This window comes from Tympanuchus pallidicinctus, unplaced genomic scaffold (assembly GCF_026119805.1).
Source record: "Tympanuchus pallidicinctus isolate F22 unplaced genomic scaffold, pur_lepc_1.0 scaffold2, whole genome shotgun sequence".
Taxonomy (NCBI): Eukaryota; Metazoa; Chordata; class Aves; order Galliformes; family Phasianidae; genus Tympanuchus; species Tympanuchus pallidicinctus.
This window is the reverse complement of record NW_026294721.1, coordinates 21,004,462-21,021,342: the sequence shown is the minus strand read 5'-3', so window position 1 is coordinate 21,021,342 and position 16,881 is coordinate 21,004,462. Positions and strand designations below refer to the sequence as shown.

At 38.5% G+C, this 16,881-nt stretch overlaps 3 protein-coding genes across 13 annotated transcripts in view; 1 reads left to right on the top strand and 2 right to left on the bottom strand.

Annotated features, from left to right (window-relative positions):
- Positions 1-10,509, bottom strand: part of WDR19 (WD repeat domain 19) — a 37,844-nt gene extending 27,335 nt beyond the window's left edge. For 3 of the 5 annotated variants that reach the window (XM_052681720.1, XM_052681722.1, XM_052681721.1), the window contains exons 1-9: positions 10,424-10,509; positions 9,211-9,302; positions 8,900-8,965; positions 7,147-7,272; positions 6,392-6,507; positions 5,844-5,959; positions 4,541-4,621; positions 2,256-2,368; positions 890-1,063 (exon numbers count right to left, since the gene is read on the bottom strand). In XM_052681720.1, the coding sequence (XP_052537680.1) occupies positions 890-1,063; positions 2,256-2,368; positions 4,541-4,621; positions 5,844-5,959; positions 6,392-6,507; positions 7,147-7,272; positions 8,900-8,965; positions 9,211-9,302; positions 10,424-10,429 (890 nt within the window). In that variant the 5' untranslated portion in view covers positions 10,430-10,509. Of the gene's footprint in view, positions 1-889; positions 1,064-2,255; positions 2,369-4,540; positions 4,622-5,843; positions 5,960-6,391; positions 6,508-7,146; positions 7,273-8,198; positions 8,416-8,899; positions 8,966-9,210; positions 9,303-9,820; positions 10,035-10,423 lie in introns of those variants that run through there. The other 2 variants (XM_052681724.1, XM_052681723.1) reach the window with 2 other exon arrangements.
- The window catches only part of RPL9 (ribosomal protein L9), a 228,772-nt gene that overhangs the window by 90,067 nt on the left and 121,824 nt on the right, over positions 1-16,881 (top strand). The window lies entirely within an intron of this gene.
- KLHL5 (kelch like family member 5) overlaps positions 10,804-16,881 on the bottom strand; it is a 49,420-nt gene continuing 43,342 nt past the window's right edge. For all 7 annotated transcript variants that reach the window (XM_052681742.1, XM_052681741.1, XM_052681739.1 and 4 more), the window contains 3 exons: positions 14,051-14,263; positions 12,688-12,859; positions 10,804-12,339 (listed from right to left, as the gene is read on the bottom strand). In XM_052681742.1, the coding sequence (XP_052537702.1) occupies positions 12,283-12,339; positions 12,688-12,859; positions 14,051-14,263 (442 nt within the window). In that variant the 3' untranslated portion in view covers positions 10,804-12,282. The remainder of the gene's footprint in view (positions 12,340-12,687; positions 12,860-14,050; positions 14,264-16,881) is intronic.

The window sequence follows — 16,881 nt, the reverse complement described above, 5'->3', positions numbered from 1 at the left end:
CCAGTTAAGACAGCCTAATGGAACAAAATGAGAGCACGAATGCAGAATATCTAAAATTTCCTAAAGAGCAATGTACACACACGAGGAGTGAAGACACTGATAGCTTTCATGTGCTTTCATGTTACCTAGTATGTGTGAAAGAATGGCTTAAAAAACCATACTTATTGTACAACTGATGTGGAGTTGTACCATGCCTTTCTCATAGGTATCTAACTCTCGATGTGCAAGTGTCTTAAATCAACAGCCTGTAAGGTCACACGGAGAACTGAGGACAGAACAGACTACTGCTGTCCCTCAGCTTCTTCTCCACCGAAGAATTTAGTTATCACAGGAACAGGAAGTAGTGGAAGAGGAGCTGTAGGGCATGTTCTATCATATGCACAATATATTTTGGAAGAACTCCAGTCTGTAACTACTTTCTCCTTAATTGCTTGCACATTTATACTTTTCTCTAGATTGCAGTTAAGACCAAGTGGCAGAAGTTGTCAGGCTATCAGTACATTCAGTACAGATTTGAATGAATAGTTTAAATTAATGTTTAAAAACATTGCTAAGCATCTATGTCCAATCAACCATAGTAAAGAAATTAGGACTTTTCAGTTGATGAATAACAGATTAGAAAAAGAATCAGTATTGAATTTTATCTACTTGAAAAAAACAAAACAACCCTAAAAACACAATTAATGACAATAAAGTTAAGTGAAAGTGCAGAGATGTTGGTCAAGATTAGCTTCTTCTACCTTTAGGCAAAGAGGCAGTTCCAGAGAGCAATTCTTCTCATCTTCTCTTCACAGACTTCTTTGGAAGCCTTGAAGACTAGCTCTAATGCCAAACAGCTAGAATTACATGAGATGAAGTCTATTCCTTATGAATAAAAACGGTCACTTACCAATTGTCACCACCCGATGCAGCTTTGTTTAATGACTGTGATATAGCAATGCTGCTTAGATTATCTTTATGATTGTGAGCTTGAAAGATTTCTTGACCTATCTCACGAATGTGTGTAGAGATGACTACAAAACACCCTCGTGAGAAACCAATCATAATGTAGCCATCACCATACCTGATAAAAAGAAAAAAAAAATAACAAAAGAGATTTATTTATGTATTATGCAAAATGCATTTTCTTTCAGGCTACTGAGGTAATCTGTCAACCCCTCTTTGTAATGGGAAAAATAATCAAGTTATGGGAATCCAACTATGGGAATCCAAGAACAACAGGGTATAATACAGATTAATGGAAAAACAATCAAAGATTCCTAAAGAACAAATACAAATCTGTCACACAAGGGTGCTCAGCATTCAATCCCAAATCCTCTTTTATCCTCTCTTCTACATTCTTTTGTGCCCCTTTCTGCAAGCAGCATAGATGGCAGTGATGCTAGGAGAAAGAACTTTGGTATCTTCATTAGTATAAACGTGCCAGGAGGTGGAAACTTCAATTTCAAGGTTATTGTTGACTCTGTTTTTATCAAAGCTATGCTAAAAATAATAATGGCAGTCATTCAGCCCTTAAAGCACACTGCTACAAACAGCAGTAAAGCCAGAGTGTGCGTTTGTGAATAGATAGTTTCATATTCACGGTGTCAAGTACAAATTAGCAGGTTAAAACAGAAATAGTTACAAGCATGCCAAGGTTAATCCAAACAAATGTCTCATCTGCTTAGTTGGGAAAAAATACAATATTACAAAGGAAAAAATCTGGGCACACCTTGTCAGGTGCCCCAAAATAAAGAACATTCAGCTACAGAATTTAAGCGTAAGCATTAAATGTTAACAGCACACTGACTGAACAGACACCGTGTCACAATTCAAAAATACAGAAACACTACAGGTACTTCTGGGTGCAGAGCTGAAACTTCTAGCTCAGAATTTCTGCAAAGGAATATCACCTAGCAGGGAGCTACAAAAACTTTACCTAACTTTGTAAACAAAGTAGCTGAAAGATGCAACTCCACCATAGCTCTTCCACTAGCAACTCACCCAAACCTACTGAGCCCTCAATTTTATCTATTGTCAGGACAGTAACAGTATTACCATTCTAAAGCAGAACATACCAGGGGCAATTATGTTTTGGCAATCCTACCTTCTCAGCCATTGAATTGTTAAAAATTAGGAAACCTAGCTTCATACATTTAAGAAAAGTTCGTTGTGAGCAATGGATACATGTTTTCATTTTTAGCATTTATCAGAACGACTGAGGAAATCCTCAGCTTGTTAATATGAGAATGCTGCAGTAAGGAAGCTCTGCTTACCATCTGTAGGTTACAATATTGCCATAAGGCTGCTGAAATTTCAGATCAATTGGGTTATCAGGATCATTCAAATTAAAAAGAAATAGAGTCTTCTTGCCAACCACTACACTTACCTGCCAATGAATGAAAAGAAAAAATTAACTCAGGAGGTAAAGAGTCACATTAAAATAAGGCTCAACACCCTCACTAAAAGATGAGATTTGGAACTTACAATAATCCTTTAGAATGCTATGAATTTGAATCCTGAATCCTTATTAATAATGGAAGAGATTTTCAGGCTATTCCCCTGTGAGTCAGTGGTTCACAGTTCTAAATGCAAGCCCAGTGGAACACACATCTCAAATTCAGCACTTGTCCCTGCAGAAGCATTAGGAGAGCCCCACTTCTTCGGAGGAAAGACAGGAGATCACATGCATCTTGTTGGACTACTCTCACTTGCACTACAATGTGTTTTTTGATCCACAGAACTTCTATCTGGAAAGCTGAAGGGAAGACTATCAGAATATTGCTATTTCAAGTAAGAAAGTCTGCTCAGCTTTCTTTACACACATCTTTTCAGTTTGTTATCAATCTAGGTATATAATTTAATTTGATGAAACCTGGATCATTGCTGGACTTGAGTTGAAGAGTTGAAGAGAGGTTGAGTAAACTACTATTTAATACCATTTTTGCTACCAGAGCATGTGACTGTTAGACAAAAGTAAAACACTAATTTTAGAAAAAAGCAAGGAAGGAGAAATTGTTTCACCTTATTCTTTAATGAAGAATTTTGACAGGCTGTTTACAAGTTAATTTTGTTCCAGTCCCCCTTGTCTAAAAAGAAGACTATTTTTGTAAAGAGCTGGAAGGTTAAAATACAAAGCTGTACTTTGAAATAGGAGGTATTTTCAAATTGAGAAAAAAAATTACCTAAAAAATCCATTAATTCAGAAGTACAAACTTAAAGTCTGCCCTGTAATTCCTAAATTAACTCCAAATTTAAAGTTTTATTTCTGTCACTTGAGGTAGTTTGCTTACAACTCCACTGCAAATTAACAATGAAACGTTTAAGAAATACAATTTCTTAAACTCTCTTAGAAAGGTACAAGAATTGTTTTATATTGTGATGCATGTTAACACACTGCTTACTTTGCTCCAACTTGAAGGGTTTTTTTTCCAGTGTCGTAAGTAAAAGAATGGAAGTGATCATTATCAAGCCAAACTTTCTACAAGAGCAGATAATAAATGCTATCTGGTTTAAACTGCTGACGGACTCTTCAAGTCTAACACCAAGGACTACAGACTTAGAGATCTTCCTCAACATTCTACAGCAAACTTGAGAGCTGTAATAAAAAACAGTAATAGAAAAGCCTAGGATATTGCACACCCCCCAGAGTAGCAGGGAAAATCAAAGTGACAAAGTTCCTGCATTTTCAAAATGTTTGTTAATTAAAATTTCCCTAGGAATAGAAAGCACTTCATGCAGAGAAGAAAAACACTCCTGCAAGTCCTTGTCAATATAATACAGGAGAAATTCTATCCTGCATAGATTATATCTGACTGTGAAATTTTAATTATGCTGTCCATATTTAAGTATAACATCTGGACTAATTGTAAACACAGTATCACTTTGCCATCCATGAATTTTCTGCCTCATTTTGGTACTTTGTTACTGATCGCTTACTAATATGTGCTGCTACACTCATCATTACCCCATTTTTCTGTACTTCATCACTGATGGATCCAATGGAACTTGATTCCCTCAAGAAAGATTATGAAGTCAGTGAAAGTGTAGCCATTTAGAGAGAGCATCGTGCTTATAGGAAAGGTTTAACAGATGGCTTTCTAGGCTCATCAACACTGAGATTTGCACAAGACAAAAACCCAATGAGTGCTGATCTGTTTCCAAAACTGACTGCTGAAAACCATCTCCATAGTTGAGACTTTTCCTGTTTCCCACATACCACTGCATGCACTGTTGCACAGTTATATTGGGTATTCTAAGTACCCACACTTACCTCTGTCTATTGTGTTTAAAATTACTGCAAAACTACTGTCATTTATCTTACTGCTAGCCACCATGTTTTCATGGACACATCCTTAATGAGCAAAGGGGCAAAGCTTGAAAATAAAGGTACCTGGGGTTGGGGGTGAGGGTGGGGGGGAGATAGGGAGAATTAAAGCTTCAAAGTAAAGTACTGAGTCAAGGAAAAAGTAAAATTACTTTCTGGCCAACACTGGTTACAAGCAGAAACCTTGAAACATCAAATAAACACTTTTTGCAGGATTTTGTATTGACTTCTTACTGTGCTTTCTCTGGTTGATATTCTTTCATCAGTCTTCATAACTGAGAACTGCATATCACTGGGATCTGAACTCACTGAGGTCTGCAAGAAAGAAATTCAGATTGAAAAATCAGTACAAAATGCAGCAAATATCAATGATAAATAATTGCATTATTTCTGCCCTGTATATTTAAGCATTAAGAATTGCTACAGCATTTAGTAACAAAAATGAAAAAAGTTGAAAAAAACATGAAATTAGTTTGAATCATAAGGATGTGTTACCATGAATGATGCTGAAAAGTATCTTAACAAGTTAGAAATTTAGATAGGGAAAGATCCAAATGAATAGGAAGCTCTGCACAACAATGCTTTACAAACAGCACTAACTGATACAATAGAAACAAGATTATTGCAGTGCAGTATCAGAGAGAATAATCACCATAAATGATATATGCAATATTTACAATGTATAACAGCAATAATAAAAACCACCTGGTCCATGCAGTGACAGCAAAGTAGTTGCTTTTGTAGTCAATATGAGGTTAGAAAACCTCATAAGGAAACCTTATTTTGTCTTTGCTGTCTGAACTACACTGCTTCTCCTACAGAAGCTAGCTAGGTTAAAGTACAGACACATCCTAAAAACTTAATTTATTATTTCTTCATTCACATTGGCCTTCAGACATAAAGATGTTAGTGTATGAAGTGAGCTACGAAAGACCTTTGAAAACCATGAGTGAAACAGCATTTGTTAAATGTAGAAAGAGAATTATATTCATTTGCATATTGTGCAGCAACTGTCATTGCTTGGAAGGACTCATCTGTGCAAGCAAATGGAATGCTTGAGAAGAGAATCTGAATATACTTACATGAAACACTGAAATTAGCCTCTCAAGGATGTGAGAGGGCCAGCCTGGAAGAAATCACTGAATACCAGAGGCAAGATCCTTTTTTAACCAATCTAAAGCAAAACAAACTCTAAAGACTTTATAAACAGTTGTGAGTGACCTGTCCTGTGCTGCTACTGAGCAAGTCAACTTAAAATTGCACTCCTAGGATTCTCCTGTAAAAGATATAGGCCAGGATAACAGATAAGAGAAGCAGAGCTATCAAGATCCTAATACCATCAATTATGCTGCATAACACACACGTTCAAACATTTAGATCTGCACTCCTCCTGTTATAAGTTTTCTCAAAGCCTCCTTGTCCCTGAAAGAAGAGATATGGAACAAAGCATCAACACCCCTTACACTGTAGCTCTCTAGCTCTCCCAAGAACCAGGGGTATCCATGTATGTCTTAAAATCAGAGATTATAAACACTACCTGTCTTATAGTATCCCCTTCCTGATTGCTTATAGTAATCATTTTGTCTTCACCACCCAGAGCCAAGAGGTTTTCAGTGCTCCAACAACCACAAGTAATTCGCTTAGTGTGCTTACCTGGAAAAGAAACATACAACACAAATGAACAAAACAAAACAAAAAATCTGGTTCAGAAATACACTGTATTTGGCCACTCAAATGCAGATTATCAGAATGCAAAGAAACTTACAATTCAATAGTCAAATTTTAATTTTTAACCTTCAATCCTAGATGGAAGTGTTTTGACCTTCCAGGAACTTGCACAGCCCCTATTCTTCCATTTTTTATTTAAATTAAATTTCTACCCTTAATTTTTCTGTCCACAGGTGTCTTACACAGCTAACACACTGAACTACAGAAATACTCCAGTAACAACAACAAAATAGATGATGAAAGTTAAACGTAATTTTTGATTTGCATATTCTCACACAGAACAAAAAAAGGAAAGTAGGCATATTAACAAAACTCCACCATTCCAAAGTGCAAGCCCAGGTACAAAACAATGCATACCAAGAATAGGAATCTTGCGAGATGTCTGACGGTTATATATAAGTAAGTTTCCCTTAGTCGTTCCAACGGCAAGTAAAGCTCCTACTCGAGACCATAATAAGAAAGACAATGAATCCCTAAAATAAAGAAAATTATTATTTTCCATAGTAGATTCCTTTTGTGTCCTTACAAAAACATTTTCATAGGATCATAGGATGGCCTGGGTTGAAAAGGACCACAATGATCATCCAGTTTCAACCCCCTGCTGTGTGCAGGGTCACCAGCCACCAGACCAGGCTGCCCAGAGCCACATCCAGCCTGGCCTTGAATGCCTCCAGGAATGGGGCATCCACACCTTCCTTGGGCAACCTGTTCCAGTGTGTCACCATCCCCTGTGTGAAAAAAACTTCCTCCTAATATCCAAACTAAACCTTCCCTGTCTCAGTTTAAAATCCCCTTGTCCTATCACTATCAACCCATGTAAACAGTCATACCCCCTCCCGCTTAAATGCTTTCTTCAAATACTGGAAGGCCACAACGAGGTCATACTTGCATACATGTTTTGAAGTTTTATGAAACCATATACACCAAAGCAGAACTTCTAAAGGAAGCACACAGTCTCTACAAACAAGTATCAGAACTACCTGAGTGTGCACAAAATAATGGAAGTAATAAAAAGTTGTATGAGGTAACGGAATAAGCTGCTGCAGCAGCTCACAGTGGTCTAAGTCTTCAAAAACACCTCTTAAAAACAAACAAACAAACAACTCTCTTACCTCATGCCACTGTCTAATTGGCTTGTTTTGCTTGTGTTGGCATCCCAGAGAAAAATGGCACTACATCTGTCTGCAATTATTGCTAAGGTATCTCCATCCTTATCCCAGTCCATAGCAACACAGTTACTGAAGAAAAAACATGTAGTTTTGTTAATTACATTAAACTATGTTTAAAAGTATACAGAAACAGCTGTAATTCTGCAGTTGAAGTACCTGTCCTTCCCCTTTCCTACCAAGCAAGCCCACGACAGACTTATCTGGAAAGTGTATTTTTGTAGCAGCCGTGCCCACACTCAAATCTCATAAAAATGACACAAGCTGAAGCACTTGAAATATCGCCACTTGGATTTTCAAGAGAGTGAAAACCTCCTGTAAGGTCCTATCTTCTTAGACTCCATTCATTGTTGGTATTTTTTCTTCTACTTCAGTAAGTGTAATGACCCTGGATAAGAAAGTCTTTCAGAAGCAGGAAAATCCTTTAGCAAATTGTTCCCAGAATGATCTGAACAGGTTTATCCAAGAGTTTCTGATGAACTGGAAACTGAACTGTTTACCACACACATATAAAGTACCATACACTGCAGACTCTCTTTCCACTATGTAAGTTCACAGCTTCTGGTTCAAAAGGCATTACCTTGAAAGCCTTAGTTCTTGTTACTCAGATTAAAACTCCTAATACAAGCAACTTCAGAAGCATCCTGCTGAAACTTACACTGCTACAAATGAACTCAATAAGCCTCCAACTCAAGTTCTCCTTTTTAAAAATCTTCCTGGGGTTAGTCTGGAAAAACCAAAGTTGTCTATTCCCAAAACACATGTATGAACACTCACGAGCCAATCAGAACATCGAGAACGGGAATAAAAAGGACAAAAAGAAACAAACAGGAAAAAAATTGATAAGTATCAAAGAAAGAAAATTCTATCAATGGAATGGTAAGAGAACCTTTGTGACATCAACTATTAGAGCAGGAAGTATTTGATACCCTGAACTGCATTCTTAGATACCTACTGCTACATCAGGTGGTAATGGTGCCCAACACAAGTAGACTTACAGAACACAGTGATGTGAGGGCATGAAGTCACAGTGTGTACACCTGGCCACCTGTACTCTGTTCTGATGGACTGGCTGCCTTTTAGCAGTGAGAGTACATCTTCCAAAGGACGTCACTTTTTAAATTTCTTCTGAGAGAAATCCAGTTTCTATACTCTAAACATCACTCTCCAGAGTGAACGAAAGCATATTAAGCAGGAAAAATAGGGAGATTCACTTCAGAAGCACACTCCCAACCTGAAGCAAAAATGCCAACATATACATTATGCCAGTGATACAAGCAAAAGGACACCAAAACACAGGATATCAATCCTCTGTGAGACTACTATACAAATCACTAGAAAACAGGCACTGGCAAGACTGTAGTCATAAAGAGTATAACATGGATATCCTGTATATGACCACATTATATTCTTACCATCATACTAGGCATCTTCTAATATTTTTAATGAATCATATTGATTCTATTATTTATTATTAGTAGTAATAATAAATAACGCTTCAGATATGAGGATGTATATTTCCAGCTATCCTTGACAACTTAGCATAGCTCAGATTTTAGTGCCTCATATTCCATACATACTCATCAATTTGTTTTCTTTTCTAGGTACAGCCACCATCTGTTCCTAAGAAGTTCTCAGACTGCATGAACACTTTGAAAATAAAAAAGAAAAAACAACTGAAACTCATCTTAGTACCTACCCTGGTAAAGTTATTTCATTTCTCTTCTGACCGTGACGATCAAAAATTTTCACAGTGTGATCACCTCTAAAAAGATTAACACACAGAATTATTCCCTCTCTTCATCTATTATTGTCTATTCTTCATCAAGTTACAAATAAGAACTTTTCCTACATTGAGATTTTATAACTGCAGTAACACAGCTCAGAAGTATCATGTATATGCAACTGTAAGACATTTTGCTTTGGTTCAAATTTACTTAACAACTGGTTTTTTTTGGCTCTTCTCTCAATGATTACTGTGGAAAATACAGTAAATATCTGCAATCTTACCCTGTTACAGCAAGGAAATGTCCCAAAGTTTTCTGCCAAGCAAAATGCACTGAGGAACCAGACCAAGCTTTTTCTAATAGACTGAATACTTGCTGGAGACACACACACATTAAAAAAGAAAAAAAAAAAAAAAAAAGAAAAAAAAAAAAGGGTAAATGACACATGTTACCATTATAAGCTTAAAACAATATTGGAATTTCCCCCATGAAAAAAAAAAACACCACCAGCTTCCAGATGATTCTAATGTATCAAAGTATCAAAATTCAAGAGAATAATCTTTTGGCTTAAGCTGGAGAAATTGAAGTTGCTGATGCTGGGTGTTTGCACCGAGAACTGTTGTGACTCCTATCAGTGGGACTACTCTTCCTCTTGAATGACTGCATCAGACTCTTTTCTTCATATCCAGAGATTATAGTACTTAATCCTATAAATTTTATAGAGAAGCATAGGACCAAATAGCACCTTCAGTCACAGAGGACAGCAAAAAGAGCCCAGTATCTAGTTTTTTAAAGTCATGTAGCCGTTTTGCTCTCCCTAAATTGTTGGGTCAAACCGGGGCTGCAAAACAACTCAACTGTACAATGTTTTGATTTCTCAGCACAGAACTTACCAGCTTCCCGATGTTTTACTCCATCTGCACAGACCGTTCTGTGAGTTGGCTGCAAGACAACGCCAACAACTTCACCCTTTTCTCCCCTATAACACCGTCGGACAAACACCACGCCTGGGGATCCCTGAACACCCAGGTACGTTTGCTCGGTTTGTGTTTTTTTTTCCCCAGGGGTCCCTAACTCGCCATAAACCGAGCGTTGCGTGACACGGGCACAAACGACGCCTGACAACCGCGTTCCGCTTTGAAGCCATTTTAATGAAACGCTCAGTAAACGGCGGCGGGCTCCAGCTCCCCGCAGGTCACCCGACCCCTAATCGCGAGCAAGAAGCGTTCTCCGCCGCGGGCGGACAGGAGCACAGCGGGGCAGCCTGAGGGCCGTTACCAAGGCGGCGGCCAGCGGTAACGGCTCCACAGCCCGGGACTGCCGTAGCTGAGAGTGCCCCGCGCGCCCCTCACAGGCCTCAAGAACCGCACCGAGGCGGCCGAGGCGGCGCGGAGTACGAACTTCGTCACCCGCTCGCCCTGGTTGACGCCGCCGCCCTCGAGGCCGAGATCCCATCAGCGAACGCCTCCCCGCGTACGGCGGCCGGGCGGACCTACCTTCATCGCGCCCACCGCTCGCCGCTCAGCGCCCCGTGCGCATGCGCAACCCTCGACCCCAACTGAGAGGGAAACCCGAACCCTCCCGCCCCCGGCGTCCGTGTCACCGCGGAAACGAGGAGACCGCAGCCAATCAGAGGCGGAAGGCGGGGCCGCTCGCCCGAGCCAATGGGAAAGCGGAGATTCCTGCGCCGCGTGGCCGTTAGCGTACGCCGCCGCGCGGAGTGGGGAGCCGCGTGCGCGCAGAGAGAAAAGGGTGGTTTCGTACAGCGCGTACAACGAAGGTGTGCTGTAAAAACAACCTTTCTTAATTAAACGTGCAGACTCGGGTACGCAAAATCGACACATCTAAGAAAAAAAAGGCACCAACCCATTGAAAGCGCATTTAAGTTCAGCTGTATTCAATTTCGAACAAAGCAGGTTTCAACACCAAGTTTCACCGCTTAGTAATTGCCTTTAAACCAACAAATAGTTCGTCGAGAGCATGAACACATGAAATTTAAAATTACAAATGTACAAAGACTTTGGGTGTCGGACACTTCACACTCCTGGAAAACATTCTGCGAGCTGACAGCTCGACGCTCCGGCAGGAAGCAGCACGGCGCGCTGCCCGCCGCTTTGAAAACAGAAGGAACAAGGCACAGAAAAGCAAATACAAAGAGACTTCCAGAGAACATTCAGACTGTTCAAACGAGTGTGTGGCAGAGCGTAGGAGTCAAAAAAGGCAAATTATGAAGCATTTGGAAAGAAAAAAATAAATCCTGTGAGGCATACACAACTCTCCTACAAGATGCTGAACGTGCTCATACGGCAGCCTGGCTCTTTGCATTTTGAAGTACCCTCGCTGGAGGAAAAGACAGACGATTGCTTCATTTCATCTTATAAAATTATACCTTTCACATTAGTGCAAAGCCTCATGTAAAACATATTGAGAATCAATGTAGACTCTTAGTCTATTTGCAATGGAATGCTTTGAAAAATTCAAAGTGCTCTTACTAACTTGGTTAACTTCTAATCACACTTCCGAATTCTTCCCACTAGTTACTCATGCTTATAGAGTTTATCTTAAAAATAGCAATGTAAATATAAAAACCAAATTAGAGAAAAGGTACAATGTTCTCCATCTTATGGAAAACCTTCGAATATCCAAGTAGTACACTGGATTTCAGAAACCTCCTGCAGAAATAATTAAATAGCAGATTTCTGTTAGCATTATAAGACAATATTTAAAATAAGGCTTTGGTTAAATAAAAATATTTCTAAACTAGGAATGATGGTAAAAGTGCAAATATTCACCAAATACACAACTTCATTTTTAAGGCAAGCATTACACCTGCCATTTACAATGGTTTGCATTGGTTTGTCAGCCTGCACTGTAATACCTCAGATACCCACAGAAAAACATGTTTATTATAGGCAAATTAAATATACGGGGTTAAATTCTGTAACTCGCTTCACCCAGAGATGTCCTCAATTGTATCGGTGGAACTGTATTTATTAATGGCATGATTTCTCTGCATGTTTGAGAAGTCAAGGCCATAAATCAATAACATTTGATTATCCCAGTGAGTTCACAGTAAGTTCACTCATTTCTTAGTATTTCCTCAATGGAGATCCCTTGCCGGCAACATCTTGGTTGCAGCTGATTTGCTTGTAACTCTTCCAATGTGCAGGTAACAAAGATAATTCTTTAAAAAGTGCTTAATATTGGTCCAAAAGAATAATACGTATGTAGGTCGGAGATCAAACACTTTGTTGCTGTAGATATCCTGCACCTCATATTCTTAACTGGCTTGAGGAAAAAAGATATCAGCCGAGTCTGTCGTAGTGCAGAAATTCACCTTCTCAAAGAAAACAACCTATAGTTTCACAGTCACAACACATGCTCCAGCTCTTCCTAAGCACAACGGTGCAACCTGTAAGCAAAAACACATTCATTAGAGTAGTGTAGTCAGGTTTTAATCTTTTTTCTTAAGATTGACTATGTTTGATGTTTGTAATAATGGTTGCACAGCTGCAGCAGAGAGGTGGTACCATCCACACACTCTGTTATCTTGACTTAAAATAAACAAACATTTAATACTGGCCCAAAATTCAGACTTTAACAACTGTCTGTTCAAGGTAAATCAGCTTGAAAAAAAATGGGGGGGAGGAGCAGAGAGCGGGGGAACTAACATGAGTTTTTCATAGAAAAGGAGTATTCTCTTTGCAAAAAGAGCCACACTTGAAATAAATGCAGAGCATGTTCTAATCAGAAACTATACCTGTGTCCATTCATTTGTCTGGGGATCGTAAGACTCCACTGTGTTAAGGTACGTTTGACCATCATATCCCCCAACAGCATACAACCTGTCACCAAGAAGGCATACTCCCACTGCATCTCTGCTAATGCTCATAGAAGCCACAGAAGTCCACATATCTGTTTTCGGATCATACCTAAAAGATAATTTGTGTCATGCTCTAAAACTGTTGCCAAAATTTCAAGAATAAAAAGAAAGTACTGGAACTGACACTCTCAATATAGTAGGGAGCAGGTATTGCAACACAGACTTGGGTGTTAATTTCAAAGGACCGTTTTCCCTGATACTTTCTTCTAAAATCTTTCTTTAGTCATCTGATAACACAGTACTAGTTACACTCTGTGCTGCTTTCCATGCAGCAATATATAAATACACATATAGCTGTTCTTAGCATATTTCTTATTGCACTGAAAAGCATACCACTCTGGAACCAGTTCTGCTGCTATACTACTGTGAAGTAGAGAAAGTACATAATAATTATTAACTGTCACAGCATGGGCTGTTCAAGCTGAATGTGGTTGTAAAGAAAGTTACTTGCCAAGAGAGATCACCATTTTCTGAAGAACCCTGTTGGAGAAAGTTCTACAGGAAGTGCAAAACTCTTAAGACAATTTACAGCACTTCTTAATCATAACTGTGTATCATAAGCATAATCAAAACAGTTTAATTAAAAAAGTGTCATTCTAGAATAATATCAGCATTCTTTACAAGACAAACTAATGATCAGGTAGGAGGGTCCATGCTATCATTATGTTAAGAAACTTACTTTAACTTGACAGAAAGAGACAAAAATAAGTACAGATGCTTACAGTACAACTGATGGAATCACATGGCTCTGAAGAGATCTAAGGAACTACACAAAGAACATATTTATTTGGCCACGAGACCATCCTAAGATCATACTACCTAGAAGCAAGTGGTCTTATAATTTGTTTGCATAAAGAACACAGATGTAATGAACTCTTAATTTCATCTTTTGTTGTCTATTCCAAGTACTGCAGAAATGTATGTCTTATGCAAACATGACGATCATCATATGGAAATGCTGACAAAGCTCATGCTGCAAGTTGAAGTACAATGTAGTGAAAGAGGGCAATTCTTAAGCTGCAGATAGAATTTAAGTTACTTCATCATTAATTTAAAAAGTAATGTACTTCTCTGGAAAAACTGACTTTTATTGCAGCATATAGTTGTAAATAACTATTCAGAAGCTTAATGTGATTAAAGTAATTTTCTAAGAAGCTATTTCCACGAAATAATGGTAAATCACACTTCAGACTGGCATTTTTAGAACCACTGGGAGGATATGCTTTCACTGGGATATTACCTTTCTACGCAGTCTGACAACCTGGATGTTAAGTTTGATGCTGGGGCATCGTGACCACCGATGGCATATAAGAACCCATTCCACGTAGTTACACCTACACCACCTCTTCTTTTTGACATTTGAGCACAGAGGGTCCATTTGTTTGTATGAGGATCAAAACATTCTACTGACTTAAGACAAGAACTTCCATCTCGACCACCAACTGCATAAAGTCTATAAAATTTGGGAAAAAAAAAAGTCAATAAACATTGCCTGAACAAGATGCAAGTTAACTCAAGTTTCCAGTGATGTATGAAGAACTTCCAAATATCTTAACAAGGTAAGTTTAGAAGACTTTAAACTTTCAATAGGATATTCTATTTCTAAAACTCAGATCATACAGTTTTGCTCCAATCTTTTCCTACTGTGATGACTAACACATAATAATAATAATAATGTCAGAAAATGGATTATACTTATAGCATATTTACATTCCAACTTGTGCACATAGCTAAGATTTTCAAAATGCGTGATTTGACAACGGTGCATCTCTAGCAGCAGAGGGACGAGTTCAGTAATCTACTCATGCAAGAACTCTGCCCTGCCTCTTCTTAGGCATCATGTATTTTTGAGCCTGAAGTTCAGTTTATGAACAGCAGTGCTATGTTAAGTCCCTTACATCCACTAGGTGGCCTAGCTTCCTCACTCAGTTCTAGCATTTATTATTAACAGGATTTTAATTCTTTGGAAAATAAGGATGGAAAGAAAAGACGGGTTTAGGTGCACTGCCCCACTACCACTGATGAATCTTTAAAAGTAACAAAAACAATTAGGTAGCATTTTAAGCAATGTAGGCTTAGAAGCTGAAGTGCCCAGCATTAAAGAAAGAATGCAGAAGGCATTCTAAAGAAGAAGAAACACATTAGAGGTGAATTTCAGTTTGATATCACCTGAATTATCACTTATGACATCCTGTCACAGTTTTAGGCAAATTAGAGTAGTTAAATATTTATCATACAAACATTAAGTACCGTGTGTCTTTAGTGGTGAACTTGGTAGTTTTAGATAATGGTTGGACTTCATGATCTTAAAGGTCTTTTCCAACCAAACAATTCTGCTATTCTATATGATGATAGTATTAACATTTGCCAGCAGTTACTGTGAAGCTGTATTCAAGATGTTCTCAGACTGGGAAACATCACTGTATCTTTTTTTTTGTTTTTAAAGTATATGTTAACCAACAAACTTAACTACAAAAAATAATGCATTTCCATGGAAGTGCCCATGTTTAATAATACAAATTGTTTAAGGTAAGGAACACACAGAAGTATATGAAAAAGTCATACTGCACAGTTCCAAAAAAATTATGACTAAGAATCATCCTTTTATGCAACACAGCATTTAAATGAAGTCCATTGCTCTCTCTTCCCCTAGAAACATGACAGAATTTTGATCACTTCTGCAGTGATTTTACACTCAGGATATGGAAAAGGATATATTCTCTTCACAAAGATTTTGAGCAAATCATCTGGAATGTACCAGTTCACAGACATATTACTAGAATTTGCAGAAATTACTGCTTGCAGCTTAAAGGTAATAAATTTGCATGCACTTTCACGCCTTTAACTACAGGCATCTAAGGTTGCTGTCTATGTTAAGGATCTAAACTATGTTCTAAAATAATACAGAAATGTGAGACTACTTTTGGAGCTTTTTACCACACCTGGGACTCTCTGCTGAATACACAGGAAGCTTCAGACCTAACTTAAGCATTGAGTCTGCAGTTCCAAAAGCAGCCCAAGGCACCCTGCTTGCTGGTTATTCAAGTTCTTCCTTCCTTTCTGCATCCAGGTGAACATTTTCACTCATTCCTGGACTTGTTCCAGATCTCACAGGACCCTTTGCAAGTGCATTTCAGCTGTACTAATTAAGCTTTCCATGAAAAAGAAAAAAAAAAAAAAAAAAGAAATCATGAAAAGCTTTTTGCTTGCTTACAGTACTCAGGCAAGCTCAAGGGAGATGTGTCAGGACATAGCCTGGAAGAAAAAGTTTATGGTCAAGAGAGTGAAATATTCTGATATAATAATAGTAAATTAAGTTAACTTGGTATTCACTAGCTATAATGACAAATACATGATTTGGATAAGCTGACTGCAGGGCTGGTGGAAAACAGGATAGACTGCTGGGTGCAAAGGGCTGTGATCAGCAGCATGAAGTAACTGGCTGGCAGCTGCTTACTAGTGCCATTCCTCCCAGGCTGATAAAGTGCCTTGATACTGCTTAATGTCTTCATTAATTATCTAAAAAAAAATGTAATGGAAAATCAGCCTTAGGAAGTTTGCTAATAACATCAAATTAAGGGGAGTAGCTGGTATGCTGAAGGGCCTGGCTGTTATTCAGAGACAGGCAGCAAAAGTGGCTGCAGTCTTAAGAAGTTTAGGAAAGGCAAAGTCCTGTATGTGGAATGGCATATTCCCAGGCAATAGTATAGAGTGGGAGATGACTAAAGAAAATGCAGCTTGGCAAGAACAGATTTGGACTTCAAGTAACCACAGCTAAGGTCTCCTCCTTGTTCAGCACGTATAAGATTGCATCTGGATACTATGTCTGTCTTCGGGCTTTTGGTGCAAGATCTGGTTGTACAGGATCAAGTCCAGCTGATGATCACTAATATGATGACGGAGCTAGAACATTACGTCTAAGAATTGGGCAGTCTTAAGAAGCTAAGGAGATACCTCACTGCTTTCTCCAACCCCTAATAAAGGGTTATGTAGGAAACGGTCATCATTCTCGGAAGTATACAGTGAAAGGAGAACAAGAGGGAAGTTGAAATATGGGGAATTCCAATTAGA